General features: G+C 40.2%; 1 protein-coding gene across 1 annotated transcript in view; it reads left to right on the plus strand.

Moving 5' to 3' along the window:
* dync1i1 (dynein cytoplasmic 1 intermediate chain 1) overlaps positions 1-15,066 on the plus strand; it is a gene marked incomplete in the record, with an annotated part of 201,331 nt that overhangs the window by 125,069 nt on the left and 61,196 nt on the right. The window contains 1 exon segment of the mRNA NM_001112911.1: positions 827-971. Within this exon segment, the coding sequence (NP_001106382.1) occupies positions 827-971 (145 nt within the window).

Consider the following 15,066-nt stretch of genomic DNA (forward strand, 5'->3'; position numbering starts at 1 on the left):
TTCTTTTCTCTTTAACGGTTATGGGCTCATTTACTAACTATCGATTTTTCATTTTAAACTCGATTCAAATTTTTTCGAAAAAGAGAAAAAATGCTTTTTTCCAAGATTTACTATGCATCTAAATCGCTAAAAATCCAAATTTGACAATTCGCCAGATTAAAGTTGCCAAGTTCATGTAGAAGTCAATGGCAGAGGTCCCTTTACTTGAAGTTCATTCTTTGGAAACTTTAGAGATTTTGCTGGGTTTTGTCCGTAAATTAGGATTTTTGCAGCGACATTTTGAAAAATTTTCTCACAGCGACTTTTCCTCGCGAAAATATCAAACATCCAGAAAAATGAATTTCGTGAAATTTGAAAAAAAGACAAATGAGAAATTATGGAGTTTCACTAAATCTGCCCCGTAGTTTTACCCCAACTATTGTACCTCTATATCTTTAAAACCTCTTTCATATGGAGAATCTTATACCTTTGTGAAAAGAAGAACTTCCAAAAAAGTTTTTTACTGTGAAGTCATGGCTTAAATCATAAGGTCTACAAGTCAAAGGATATTGCTGGACTTGATTCAGTGGCAAATGTTTTTATTGTATGATCAATGATTTCACTAGGTTCACCATATAAAGGGAGGTTAGGAGTGAGGCAAGGACCAGTGATGAGCAATTGGGTTGTCAAAATAAGTAAATAAAGGATAAATAATTCTTATTGGATTGATAGGATTGTTTTAAGTCAATGAAATAAAGGGCCAGATGGGTTGATTAGAAAGCCTAACCATGAAGGTACAACAGAGACAGACGACAGTTGTTCCTAAAATACAGTGTTCTTTATGCAGCAAAGCCGGCATCAGTGAAGTCTTTGAAGGTCATCAGGGGCCTGTGACTGGAATCAATTGCCACAATGCAGTGGGACCTATAGACTTTTCCCATCTTTTCCTTACATCATCATTTGACTGGACAGTTAAACTCTGGACAACAAAGGTGTGTATTTATAATAATATGCTATTTTTAACAATAACATTCATTCACAGGTGTCTTTTTTGAGCATGTTGGGCAAGGAATGATTGTTACTACTGTTGGTATTCTTGTTGGACATCATGCAAATGAGTCCATAATGCTCAGGCAGTGACTGGCCACACAGTTGCAAAAGGAGAACCTCAGCATAGTTCTGTCCTATTACTGTCCCTTGGCTTAATTTTCAAGCACAAACTTGATGGCAGATTAGATATCTGGAGAGCAAAAATGTGTTCTTTGTTATATACAGGGCCCAGTCCTCAGTGATGGCGTCTTTAAGCTTCAAGATTGTTTATTAAACTCATGGAGAATTCCATGGATATTTGTCCAGTTACAAATATTTTAATATGAAGTTTAGAATAGTTGGAGTGCCACAGATGTCTTAACTCTGGCTTAGAGACCATTTTGAATTACAAAGAGTTCAGTATGATTTATAAATAATGGGTGGTGCTGCTCTGGAATTTCTTATATCTAATGTCTTTCATATTTTATTATTTCTTTAATTTATCCTAAAGTTGTTGCCATAAAATATGGATGTGTTTTACGAATGTAACATCTGTTATATTTCACTACAAAAGTGCACATGTGAATTTTCCAAGTTTAAAATATGGGGAACATATCAGAAATTTGGCAATCGTATACATGACATTAGGTATTTATTAGAAAAGGGCTTCTGGATTCAGTAATGTGCTGTAAGTCCAGTGACTTATCATGTACTAAACTGGAAACACCCAGAACACCCCACAAGATCTCAAGCAAACAGGACTGTTATAGTAAATGAATGTCTCCAAAAAGACAATGAAGACATAAAAACAACAACATTGATCTAAAATGCAGAAACAATCTGCTTTTATAATGGAATTCAAAGCTCTAATTGATAGCAGAGCATCATATGAGCAGATTCCTGACATAATTAAGCTACCCCCAGTTTGGAACGTTACCATCATATGAAAAGGACATCCAAGCATTTTGTGTTCCATGCTAGCTTCACTGATGGTTTATGTGAATTTGTAGATGTGGTTCTGCTGTAATAAAAATTCTGGGCAATTTACTTTATATGTATATGCCTTAAGGATTATTTGATAATCGGCAACAGGTGGCAAGGCAAATAAAGCCAAGTATAAGGCGCCTGTTTTTCAATGGCTTCGGTTGATTTTTTTCTGGGGAAAATAACCTACAGTATGAATATAGACCTTACAGAAAGATAGGTCAACATGTGATCACTTTCTATATTCCTCATTACATTTTTCTAGCGGGTAATTAGATTAATTACTGCATCCCCATGAAAACTAAAGACTATGGTCGCATCACATTCCCTTATTATGCACAAAGTATCTTTATCAAGTAATTTGAGAAAAAAGTTGCCAAAATATCAAAAATATCATAGACTTCAGCTTCTTAGCAGTACTACATGGAAGAGTTATGGAAGAGCTAAAGTTGCATGCAATGTACAGTATAGAACATTGATCCCCAACAAGTTGCTCACCAACCCCTGGTATAGAGCATATGTGATGATGTGATCAATGACTATCACTCTTGTGGCCTAACTATATGCAGATACATACCTTACTATGGATTGACTCAATAAGAGTAATAGCAGTGGCTGTCCTGTCTATAGGCTTCCTGTCTGTTTCTGGTAAAATAATGATGGAAACCTTATTGGTCCTTGACTTTCTGGTGTTATATTCCACATATCATTTACAACAGCAACTGCAGTATGCAAAGTATAATTTAGGGTGCATTGCCATGTTTTTTTTCCCACAATGCAGCATTTTCCCCATCATTTCTAGCATAAATGCATGTACAAGGTGACAATGTGCCTGACACAATTGCAGTTCAGACATGCTGGGTTAATACAGACTGCTGTGTAAACCCTATGAGGGTGGAGCTAGCTCCAGAGTTGCCCTGCATTATTAGGTATACTGTGCATGATTTGCGAGAGGGGTAGGAAAGAATCAGTGGCACTAAGTGCAAATATCCGAAAGTGTTGTCTTTATGTACAAGGCTTAAGTAATAAATGCCATTATTTCCATGTCTTAATAATTCTCTTGACATTCAGTGCCCACATCAATGTCTTTTCCAGCAGTGCACTGGAATGTTACCACTTGAGAATAAGACATATTGATACAAATGAAAACCACAATGTATGCAGTGAATTAAGGCGAGGAAAACAAGCCAGTGCCATCTTTGAACACTCATTTAATTGGGTACTGTGACATTCAGGGGGAATAAGTGCAGTCCATGGCTGAGCTAGACAGAACTGTTGTTACAATAAAGTTTGCATATTGTAATGTTGCGTTTAAGAGATGTTCTTTGAGCTTGGTTTTACACATGCACAGAAATGCTCCTTGGCAAATGTTGACTTGGAAGGAGTTCCATAAATGAAGAACAGAAAGGCAACATGGTTTAAATCAACAAAAGACATTTGTTCTGTGTTTCTGAAAAAGGCTGGATTCACTAAAGCTCATTTATTATTGTTAATACAAAAGAGAGGCAACTAAACAATATCTGTTATTACATTTCATGCTAAACTTACAGTTACATAGAATTCTGCTTACTGCTCTCCTAAATAAGTTAAATGGTGCCTCTTAGGACCCATCAATGGAGCACTTGTGCCCTCTGCATTGGACTAAAAATCTGGTGCAAGGTGTAGAGCACATTGGTATCTGGTACAAGGGAAACCTAACTTATACGCCAGCCATAGCCAGGTAGTAAGTAAAGCTCTCTTGCATGCTTTTGTCAATTGCACTGCCTAGCTTGCATGTCTGAAAGTTGAACATACAGGGATTTGAAGGGGATGCCCTCATTCACCTATCACCTGCTCCCTAAGGATACAGTGCAGCCAAATCTGGGAACACAAAGAGCTCCGCCCCATAGGGCAACTAGAAGGCAGTGTGAAAAGTAAAAACAAATTGAGCTTTGAACCCTACTGTTTGGGGCAAAGAAAATAAAATACTGTAAGTAGAACCTTAAAAGTATGTCTATGAAGATTCTCATTCATCCAGGTCATGATATACAGTATCTAGTAGAATTAAGTCTAAAACAACTGGACTTTTCTGAGTTTTTTTTCTTGAAAACGTTTCACCACTCATCCGAGTGGCTTCTTCAGTTCAAATGACTGGTAGGGAATTCCCCGGTATTTAAACTCTTGATGGTAGTACAGTCACAGACATCCAATCACAATGGTTCCATTGAACTTGTTCAGTTAGGTGTTAGCTGAAACTGACAGGTGTAAGAAGGTATGATCCAATCACAATGGTACCAGCTTTGTACTGTCGCCTTTACCCAGGCGAAGCCACTCCATGCCTATATTGACTCCCAAAAATACACAAAGAAGGAGCCCCTTTGAGGCCAATTGTCAGCAGCATTAACTGTGTGACTTATAACATTGCTAAATACGTGGCCAACATCTTAGCCCCCTTAGTTGGAAACACAGTACACCACATTCAGAACTCCATGGACTTTGTCAAAAAAGTGAAGGAGTTAAAGCTGGAGATCGATGATACAATGGTGTCCTATGACATAACATGTATGTATGTATGTATGTATATCTTTATTTATAAAGCGCTACTTATGTACGCAGCGCTGTACAGTAGAATTCATTAATACAGACAGGGGGGTTAAAGATAATGGATAAATACAAAGTACAACAATAAATACAAATAAATACAAGGTACAGTTGCAATAAGAGTCAGAAACACAAGATGAAGGAGGTCCCTGCCCCGTAGAGCTTACAATCTATATGGGAGGGGTAACTAACAGACACAAATAGGCAAATATAAGCGCTATAGGTCACAGTGGGTGACATTACAGTATAAGTATAACATCTCTGTTCACATGCATACCCACTACTGAGGCAATTGAAACAGTGAGGAAACGGCTGAAACAAGACACCACCCCCAGCAGCAGAACAAAGCTGACCCCAGAACAAGTTTGTTCCTTACTGGACCTATGTCTCAATACCACTTACTTCAAGCACAAGGAAGTTTTCTATAGACAAAAACATGGCTGTGTCATGGGTTCGCCTGTGTCTCCAATTGTAGCGAACCTTTACATGGAAGAAGTGGAAAAGAAAGCCCTGGACACCTTCAAGGGAACAACACCAAGTCATTGGTTCAGATATGTGGATGATACCTGGGTCAAAATTAAAGCACACGAGGTTCCAGCCTTCACCAAACACATAAACTCGGTGGACAAAAACATCACGTTCACAAGGGAAGATGTGAAAGACAGCAAACTGGCTTTTTTGGACTGTGCTATAGTTATCAATGAGGGGAGGGACCTGGATATTGAAGTATACAGGAAACCCACCCACACAGACCAGTACTTGCTGTTTGATTCCCAACACCCTTTGGAACACAAACTGGGTGTAATTAGGACTCTACATCATCGGGCTGAAACGGTGGCATCCAATGCAGAGGCTAAGGAGAAAGAATATAAACATCTAAAAGGAGCTCTGAAAACTTGTGGGTACCCAGACTGGGCCTTCATCAAAACCAAATCAATGACTTATTGTTTGAAGCAGTTACTGATTGATCCTTCAAGTCAGCACCCACCCACCTCATTGCGCTTAAATAAAAATTTGTTGACAGTCCCTAAATAGTAATATTTTTAAAATACAGAACTGTTTGAAAGCAAGAAAAAATACTTTACTGGTAGAACAATACTGGTGGCACATTGGTTGCTGGGTCCTAGGTTTGATTCCTGCCAGGGAGCCAGGGATTTGTATGTTCTCCCTGTGCTTGCATGGGTTCCCTCCCGCCATTAAAAAAACATATGGGCAGGTTAAGTGTCTCCTGATAAAAATGTAACCTAGTGTATAGGGCAGGGATCCCCAACCTTTTTTTACCTGTGAGCAACATTTCAATGCAAAAAGGGTGGGGAGCAACACAAGCACAAAATCTTTCCAAGTAGGTGACCAATAAGACTTAGATTGGTCAATTAGTAGCCCAATGTGGACTGGCAGACTACTAGAGGTACTGTTTAGCAGTACAGATGGCCTTTATGCCTCCGAAACTTGCCTCCAAATAAGAAATTCAAAAATGGGCACCAACTTTGAGGCCACTGGGAGCAACATCAAAGGGGTTGGGGAGCAACATGTTGCTCAGGAGCCACTGGTTGGGGATCACTGGTATAGGGGCTTCAGATCATAAGCTCCACTGTGGTAGAGACTGATGTATAATCTCTGCAAAAGGACTTTGTAATAGGCTGGGCTATATAAATAAGTATAATAAAACCTTGTCATTAGACATGGGGGTCATTTCGGATGGGTTGAACTTGTTAGACTATTATCTCAGTGTCCCCTACCATAAGATGCATATGATATCCTGCTCAAGTTCTTTTATCACAAAAATTCCAAAAATTTAAAAAAGCTGCCACAAAGTTTGGTTTTCCTTAGTTCTTTCCTTTTAATGGCAGTGCTGCAAGGGATATACTGGATGCAGGAATACTAAAACATGCTCAGCCCTTTGCCTTAGAAGTGTCCCATGTTAGAGGGCAGGTTTGAGGGTATTGTGACAATGCATAGAGGGCTTATTAAGATGGCACCCACACTGAGCCAGCAAGTTCTGCTCTCAGCAAATCTGATTTACGTCTCAATTTTTTCAGGCTCATGAAACCTCTGGAACTTTCCCAAAACCCTAATTGGCTGTTCTTTGCCTCCTGTCCAACCCTAGAGGCTCCTGCAACGACAAAATGAAAATATGGCTATCACACCCATAATACTTATGGCTCTCTAGAATAAAAACCACATTATTATAAAATAGATCTCTCAGCTGAGTTGCATTTCTAGTAAAATAAAATCGCCAATGCAAGGCAGCTGTTGCCAATCATGGAGTCAGCGTTCGTTTAATGCCTACGCAGAAGTGCTCCTGATAAAACTTATATGAGGAATGCTGGGAACTCAGGAGGTTTGCAATTAACTGGAGAAAAATGTCCTGCTAAAACTGGCAAGCACAAAGCATGAAATCATGGAGAAAGGGAGGCAGGGAAGTTCTTCCCCGGGATCTCATAAGCAGGAGAAAATCAGTCCCACAGGGAGCTCTGCTCTCAAATGAAACTCTGGGTTAACCTTTACATTCTAGGGGCCTCCGTCCCATTGTAGCACAAATCAGCCTAACCCATTTCTACACACAATCAATCAAAATCTCTCCTATCAAAGCTTATTTTCTTTAATGCTACCTGGGCATAAACATGTATGTATAATGAGCTGCACTGTGCTAATCATACATCGAGTATTCATTTCGGTGCAGTATTTCCTATAAACATAACTGGAGAGGAGGCTTTGAGAACAGTATGCATTAACCCCAGTTGGTATGTATTCAAATGAATTCATATAATCACCTTGTTTTCTTGTACATGTACATTTCATTTGCACTGTGCCCTTTTCCGTTGCATAAATGGACGTTATTCTGATAATGTGTGGCTTTAGTCACAACGTGTTTTACATAAGGTTGCCACCCAGCCATTATTTTACCGGGCTAGACAGGAAAATACCAGCCAGCAATGTAGTTGCCAGTAAAGTAACAACTTATAATCTGCCCCTGGCCTGTCTTTGATCCTCCCCTCCCAGCTCCACCCGCTCCCCCTCTAGGCCACCAAAATTTGCCTCAATGTGGCCTCAATTACCTCTGAATCTGACCACTGCCCCAGTTGCATCATGGACTCGCCCCTTACATCACAACTCAGTCCCTTCAGAAACACACCCCTGCCTGGCCCGTATAAAATTAACAAAAAGGTGGCAACCCTAGATTTACAGAGTATTTATTCTTGGGATATCATTGCAACACCTGTTCAAAATATTCATAATTTTTCACTCGCAGAGGTCATTGTTTTTAGCTTTCACCATCACTCATGAATACATTGCCGTTGAATGCAGTCAGCTCTGTATTCATTGGGGGAACCCAGGTCTCTACCATATACCATGAAGGTCAGGGCACAAACCACAAAACAAGGTCAAATTGTGTCTGTTTTTTTGAACTGTGCACCCTACCTTTTATGTAGTAAATGGCCCCTCCTATCCATTGCTAAACTACAATTTACAACATTTACAAACAAACACATGCAACTGGGGATGGTGGAAGCTGTAGACCAATAGCAATAGGAGAGCCGTGGGCACCAATGTAAATAAAACAGCCTTTGCTCTGTGCCCTGACAGTCCACAAATGACTGAGGGGTGAGTACATTTGCATAGGTGCACAATATGCTCTCTCTGTGAATATCATTTGGGAATCTCGGTACTAATTTCTTTTTTTCACCCATTAGTTGAGCCAGAATCAGATGTTTTCGATATACCAAGGAATACACTCATTTCATATTGCTGGATATTGCATGCGTATGGCTCGCTGTATAAAACCAGCAGGGTTCCCTCGCTAAACAAGAGTTACTATAAAACATGTGGCAAGCTGGCTGGAGTCAATGAACGTCTTGCAAGCGATACGGTTATACGCTTACATGTACACCCCAGGATCTGCACTAATGCCAAAACACATATATTAAAGGCTACACAATCTGTAGGAAGAGGATATTAATATTATAGAATGGATATGGTTTTTTTTTTAAATCCATGTTTTTTTAGGGTAATTTTACTGAGATTTGGAAAGTTGGCTTTCTGTGGCCCTGTACAAGCAGGATATTTGGGGCCCCCTGCAGCATAGTTTAATGGATATGGTCATCAAAGTAAAATATGTTTTAATGAAGCTGATACAATTGTTACGAAAAGTATGAGAAAATAGTTTAGTTTGTATAAGAATATAGTTTAATTAGCTCTGAATAAGTTATCAGTTCTAATATTAATATTAATAATATATATAAATATAGAGAGAGAGAGAGAGAGAACAGAGTGGAGCGCATCCATCACCAAAATAACAGCCCTGGGTGCAGGTCAAAAATAGACATATAGAGAAAGAGTACCGCACACTCAGGGACTTGGTGCAAAAGAAAAAAGTTTATTGAAAAAACTCCAACGTTTCGAGTACAAACAGTACTCTTCTTCAGGGACATTAATATATTATATCAACATAATATTCCCCCCACAATAGGGTACAGCCACCTGCTGTCATATGCCATAATGGCTGCCCAGTCTATGCTTTAAAAAGGTTTCCTATTTCTGTTAGGATTGCTTTATATTTGTCAGTAGGTGAGTATGTGAGCAGTGCTCGACCTCCCCCACCCCTACCCAACTATTATAATCACAGTATACTCTTTTTGGGGTGGAAAGTACAGAAAAATATAACACATATATTATTATGTGTTGCAGTCAGACTATAGATCAGGGATGCATCAGGCTTGACAAAGGGCTCTGTAGAGGCACGAAATGTTGCCACTGCTTTATGAGCTAATAAAACACTTCACCAGCTTCACAGCATCAGTACTGCCATTGCTGTTCTTGTTTTCTATGCATCAGGGATGTCCAACCTGCTGACTTCCAGCTCTTGATGAACTGCAATTCCCAGCATCCCGCTGGATATATCGGTACCTTATTTATGTACCGTGTTCCTTTTATATTGGGGCCTTGACCTTCCGGCACTGCCAGGGAGCCTTCTTCTTTAACTTCAGGCCTGCATGGAACCTCTCTCTAAGAAATGCAGGGATAACCTAGTAGCCAAGTAACCATTTATAAAAAACATTTGCAAACCAACCAGTTGGCGATTTATTTTCATTATTCTTCCTGGGATTGACTATTAATTGCCTAGTGGTTGCTAATGGTTACTGAGCTGATGTACTTATTTCTGATGATAGTAAATAAGCCCTGATGTGCTCAAAACACCCAGCCAGTATTTGACTGGCCGAGCCGGTAAATCACCAGCTAGGGCAAGAAATATAAGTTTACTGACAAATGGCAGTAAATTTGTAATACCCTACGAATACCTCAAAGTAATAGGCATTTTTTAAAAAAAAATCTGACCATTGGAGGTCTCTGAATATGGTTTTGTTGCCTCAGCAACAGCGCTATTTTCTTACACTGATATGTATAAACACAAGTAAACCCACCAAATATGACTTCCCAATCACCCTATGACTGGCATAGCCACCTAGCACTACATTAATTAAAGGGGTTATCCTGATTAGAACACTTTTAATAGTTTAACCCCTAATGTTTCTGGAATCTCCACCTGGGAACATTCTACTACAAGGGTTAACTTTATAAACAGCCTTAATGGTGTGTTCCTTAATCCCAGAAATGCGCCTTCCCGGCTGCAGTGGGACATGGCCATTATTTTGGTGCAGAAAGGCTGCAGTTGCTGTTTGGGTGCATGGGAATGAGTGCCGTGGGGTTGGCCTGAGCTGCTGAAACAAGTCTATGATTAGTTGCAATAACAGAAACAAGCAGTCTTTGCCTGCATACAAATTTTCGTTTATTTGTGATAACAAAGGGTGATAAATAAACCCTTGGTTTTCCATGTAAATGTTCTGTTTATCTTGTACGAATCCTGAACCCTATCCAATAGGGAGGCAATGAATGAATGTACTTTTCCTGCACACTCTTGGGCCGGCTGCCAAGCTCACATGAGGAAAGAGGGTGGAGCGGCCTGTTCAGACAGGATTTGGAGTTTTGCACTTTACCTCTGGAGCCAGAGGTCTGGCTCCAGCCCAGCCACACGAAAGGAAGATTAAGGCATTTTCTGTGTAAAATCCGAAGACGAAAACTGAAGTCAGGTGGCTTCCCCCCCCCCTGCCCCCCTCGCCATGGCCGACCCTGCACTCTGTAACCATCAGCTTCTGTCTTGGATTTGTGTTGCCAGAGAAACAAGCAGGAAGGTTTCGGTTACGGCCTGAGCATACTTTATTATATATCCCTTTGCTCTGCCTGCTACAAACCCAGATATTGATCTTAAGTCGTTTTAAGGATAATTGCTTTGTTATTCAGCTACCGTCAAGTCAATTCTTTGTCTGATATTTAAAGGGCAACTATAATAGCATTACTTTCCCCTTTTACTTTTATTCATTTACTTAGTCCTGGGCTGATTCATTCTGGACTGATTCATTCTCCCTCAAAGGAGTAAAAAAATTACATTTTTGTGAAATAAATGAACTCTCATACAATGTATGATGCTACATTATCTAGTATACTGCCTTTGCAAAGAGAATGCATTGCCCTGTATGACTAAAAAGGAACCATGCATTTTGTTTGTGCATCTTCAGAAAACTAAAGGAGTAGGAGAAGGGTTTGCTTCTCCTTTGTTGTTATGCGCAGGAATCTGATCTGCCACCTCTGTGATAATGGCAGAATAAGCAGTAGTATAACCAGATGATCCTGAACCCCAAACCTTGGGTAAGGGGATTGTTGGGAAAATAAAATGCGGTATTTTCACCATGTCTAATAACCCATAGCAACTAATCTTAAAGGTATAATATAAATGCCTACTGCTGATTGGTTATTACCTCTATTCATTTTATTTCTGGCTGTCACACCACCTAAGCACAAACCCTATACCCAAGATGCCGGAGGGGTGCAACGTGCAATCAGGCAGCCTCTTTATTGGGTAGGCAGTCACCTCCCCAAAGACTTTTATTGGATACTGGTTCAGAGAAGTCTGGGTTTGATTCATTAGCTTGTTGCAACCAAAGGATGAAGGAGTGTAATAAAAGTTGATATATGTGAGTACAATAAAGCAATCTGTAGACAATTTTTTTGGCACTTACCACCATTTAATTGAGGTCTTGAAAACCCATACTGATTTTTAGCAACCCCACAATCATAGGAAGCAATTGACATTTTTTAATTTGCTCCAGTGAGCAATATATGCAATAAGACTTCTTATTAGTAAATAAAACATTGCACATTTAAGCAGGTCTTTAATAAATCACTGTACACAGCAAAAATCTGCATTGTGAAAAAAGGGCAAATAAGCAATACTAAATTGTAAAATGCATATTTTCATTCATAATTTTGTAAATTTCGTTTATGACTTTAACTACATTTCCCCATAAGATGCTTGTTAAATAAACCATTCACTCATCAGTTATTTTCCAAGTACAAAACAAAGCACTCACGGCCACTGGGTGGTGCTAATGCTACATGTGTGGTGTGTGCTGTGCCTGTCACATAATCATTAAGATTAAACACGTTTTGTTGTTTGCCAGGTACTGGACCTGCTAGCATTTGTTGTTTGTTTGTTGTTTTTTTTTCCCTCAGTGCTAAAATGTCAACTTACATCTGACCTTATGTTGGAGTAACTTGTTAAGAGTACTGATCATGGCAAGTCTGGTGAACAATGTGACCAGTCTTATAGTCAATTACTGCAGCCACAGTATAAAAATAAATCCCTATTGCCAAATAGAACAAATAATAACAAGCAATAATTTACTGACTGCTACTATAGGCACCATCTCTCCCTACTATACCTGCTATCCCACAGCCCCAGTCCCTTCTAAGAGGCTATTATCCCCCCACTGCTACTATAAGCACCATCTCTCCCTACTATACCTGCTATCCCACAGCTACAGTCCCTTCCCAGAGGCTATTATCTCCCCACTGTTACTATAGGCACCATCTCTCCCTACTATACCTGCTATCCCACAGCCACAGTCCCTTCCCAGAGGCTATTATCCCCCCACTGCTACTATAGCCACCATCTCTCCCTACTATACCTGCTATCCCACAGCCACAGTCCCTTCCCAGAGGCCATTATCCCACTGCTACTATAGGCACCATCTCTCCCTACTATACCTGCTATCCCACAACCACAGTCCCTTCCCAGAGAATATTATCCCCACTGCTACTATAGGCACCATCTCTCCCTACTATACCTGCTATCCCATAGCCCCAGTCCCTTTCCAGGGGCTATTATCCCCCCACTGCTACTATAGGCACCATCTCTCCCTACTATACCTCCTATCCCACAGCCACAGTCCCTTCCCAGAGGCCATTATCCCACTGCTACTATAGGCACCATCTCTCCCTACTATACCTGCTATCCCACAACCACAGTCCCTTCCCAGAGAATATTATCCCCACTGCTACTATAGGCACCATCTCTCCCTACTATACCTGCTATCCCACAGCCACAGTCCCTTCCCAGAGGCTATTATCCCCCCACCGCTACTATAGGCACCATCGCTCCCTACTATACCTGCTATCCCATAGCCCCAGTCCCTTCCCAGGGGCTATTATCCCCTCATTGCTACTATAGGCACCATCTCTCCCTACTATACCTGCTATCCCACAGCCACAGTCCCTTCCCAGAGAATATTATCCCCACTGCTAGTATTATCACTGAGTAGAAGGGCAAGGAATTCAAGAACCATAAAAAAATGAATAAAAAGTTGCTAATATTATGTTAATTCATAATATAATCTAAAGGTGTAGGGGCCCTTTAGCCTGATGAAATCAAACCTTCACAAGGCAACACTGATACTCTCATCCTTCTGCCCTCTGGTCATGAAAATTGTTTTTCCTTTTATGAGGTTTAGGGAGATTTATGGGTCTTTAATAACAAACACGGAGGAGACAATATCACATAATAAAGAAGGAATGACCTTGACAATAGTCATTTTGGTCTCATGCCTTTGTAGATCAAAGGGTAGAACTTCCTCAGCCCAAATACAAGCACCGGATTTTGTCTCCTGCCATATATCAGCAGTTTCTGTGCTCTACGAACTGTCATAGATCAGCATTGCACAGTTTCTGTGGTATGTCAACATCCTCAGCGGCAGGGAAATCAGGGCTGTGTTTGCCCCAAGGCTCCTAACAAAGCCTGCTTACTATTTAGTAAAAACTTAGTGACAGCTCATTGTATCACGGTACCATCAGGTGAATCTCTAGCAAATCTGGGATCACTACTGACCCTGTGTAATCATTGCTAAAGGAAAATAATACTCCCCATGTGTTTTGGGGGAAATCCAACGGAAGGTTATAAAAGCCCCTGTAATTAGGTAGCGGAACTTAAACCAGGCCCTCTGGTGTGCATAGCAAAAACCACATGCAGGTTGTAAACACCAAACCCCCAATCGCTATCTATTAGCCTTTGGAAGGCAAAGCAAAAAAGACAAGACACTGGTTAATTTCTTGGCATGAAGTACAGTCTATTAAAATTAAAGGGGGGTACAAATTACAGCTGAAATTATATCTTGATTAAGAGTGAATTAAGGCCAAATGTAAAATTGTCTTACAATACGACCTATATCATCAAATGATATCAACCAGAATTGACAGGCAGTCAGGTAGTTGACAGTCAGTACTGTTGTTATTATGCTTAAAGGCAGACAACACAGATACAGTTATAACAAGCTATGAACACTTATTTGAGTCCTGCTGCAAGAAGATACCATAGTGCTTAGCAACAGTGGTCTTCTGGGTTTGAGTCTGATGAGAAGCTGCAAGGTGTTTGTATGTTCTACCTATGTTTTGGTAGGTCTCACAGTCCTCTTGATCCCTCTTGAGTCCACTTGGTCCCAACTAAGATATAATTCATCCTTATTGGAGGCAAAACAATCCTATTGGGTTTAATTAATGTTTAAATTATTTTTTAGCAGACTAAAGTAATGGGGATCCAAATTATGGAAAGACCTCTTATCTGGAAAACCCCAGAGCATTCTCGATAACAGGTTCCATACCTGTACTCATTTTTAGATAAAACGAATCATCACAAATTACAGAGGGAGGGCAGTGTGGATAGGAAAAATGGTACAAGAGATGTCACTGACCATAAACCATTTGTAAATTCCCCTATAATTTTTGAAAGTCCTCAAAAAAATATCAGGTACCACAAAGTGGTCTCTTATGGGGAGTCTGGAAGAGTGGGTGGTGTTACATACTAGCCGCTAGAAAAGAATGGTCCAGAGCTTTATGTGGTGAGTAATAGGAACGTTGTGTCTGTGATGATGGGAACAATAGCACAATGCCATATTGTAGAAATAGTTAAGGGTTCCTTTATGTTGGCATACTGGAAATTCCAAAGCCGATGAAGGAACTGGCAGCCAGCAATAGTGACTAGATAAAACAAGTACAGAGTGTGTGATGTTGCATGGAGTTGAATCTACACACACACACGCACACACAAATTGCTTGAGGGGACCAAGGAAGATAATAATGCCAGGGAGCCGGGAGTCTAAGGTCATG

The sequence above is a fragment of the Xenopus tropicalis genome, chromosome 6 (assembly GCF_000004195.4).
Source record: "Xenopus tropicalis strain Nigerian chromosome 6, UCB_Xtro_10.0, whole genome shotgun sequence".
In the NCBI taxonomy this organism is placed as follows: Eukaryota; Metazoa; Chordata; class Amphibia; order Anura; family Pipidae; genus Xenopus; species Xenopus tropicalis.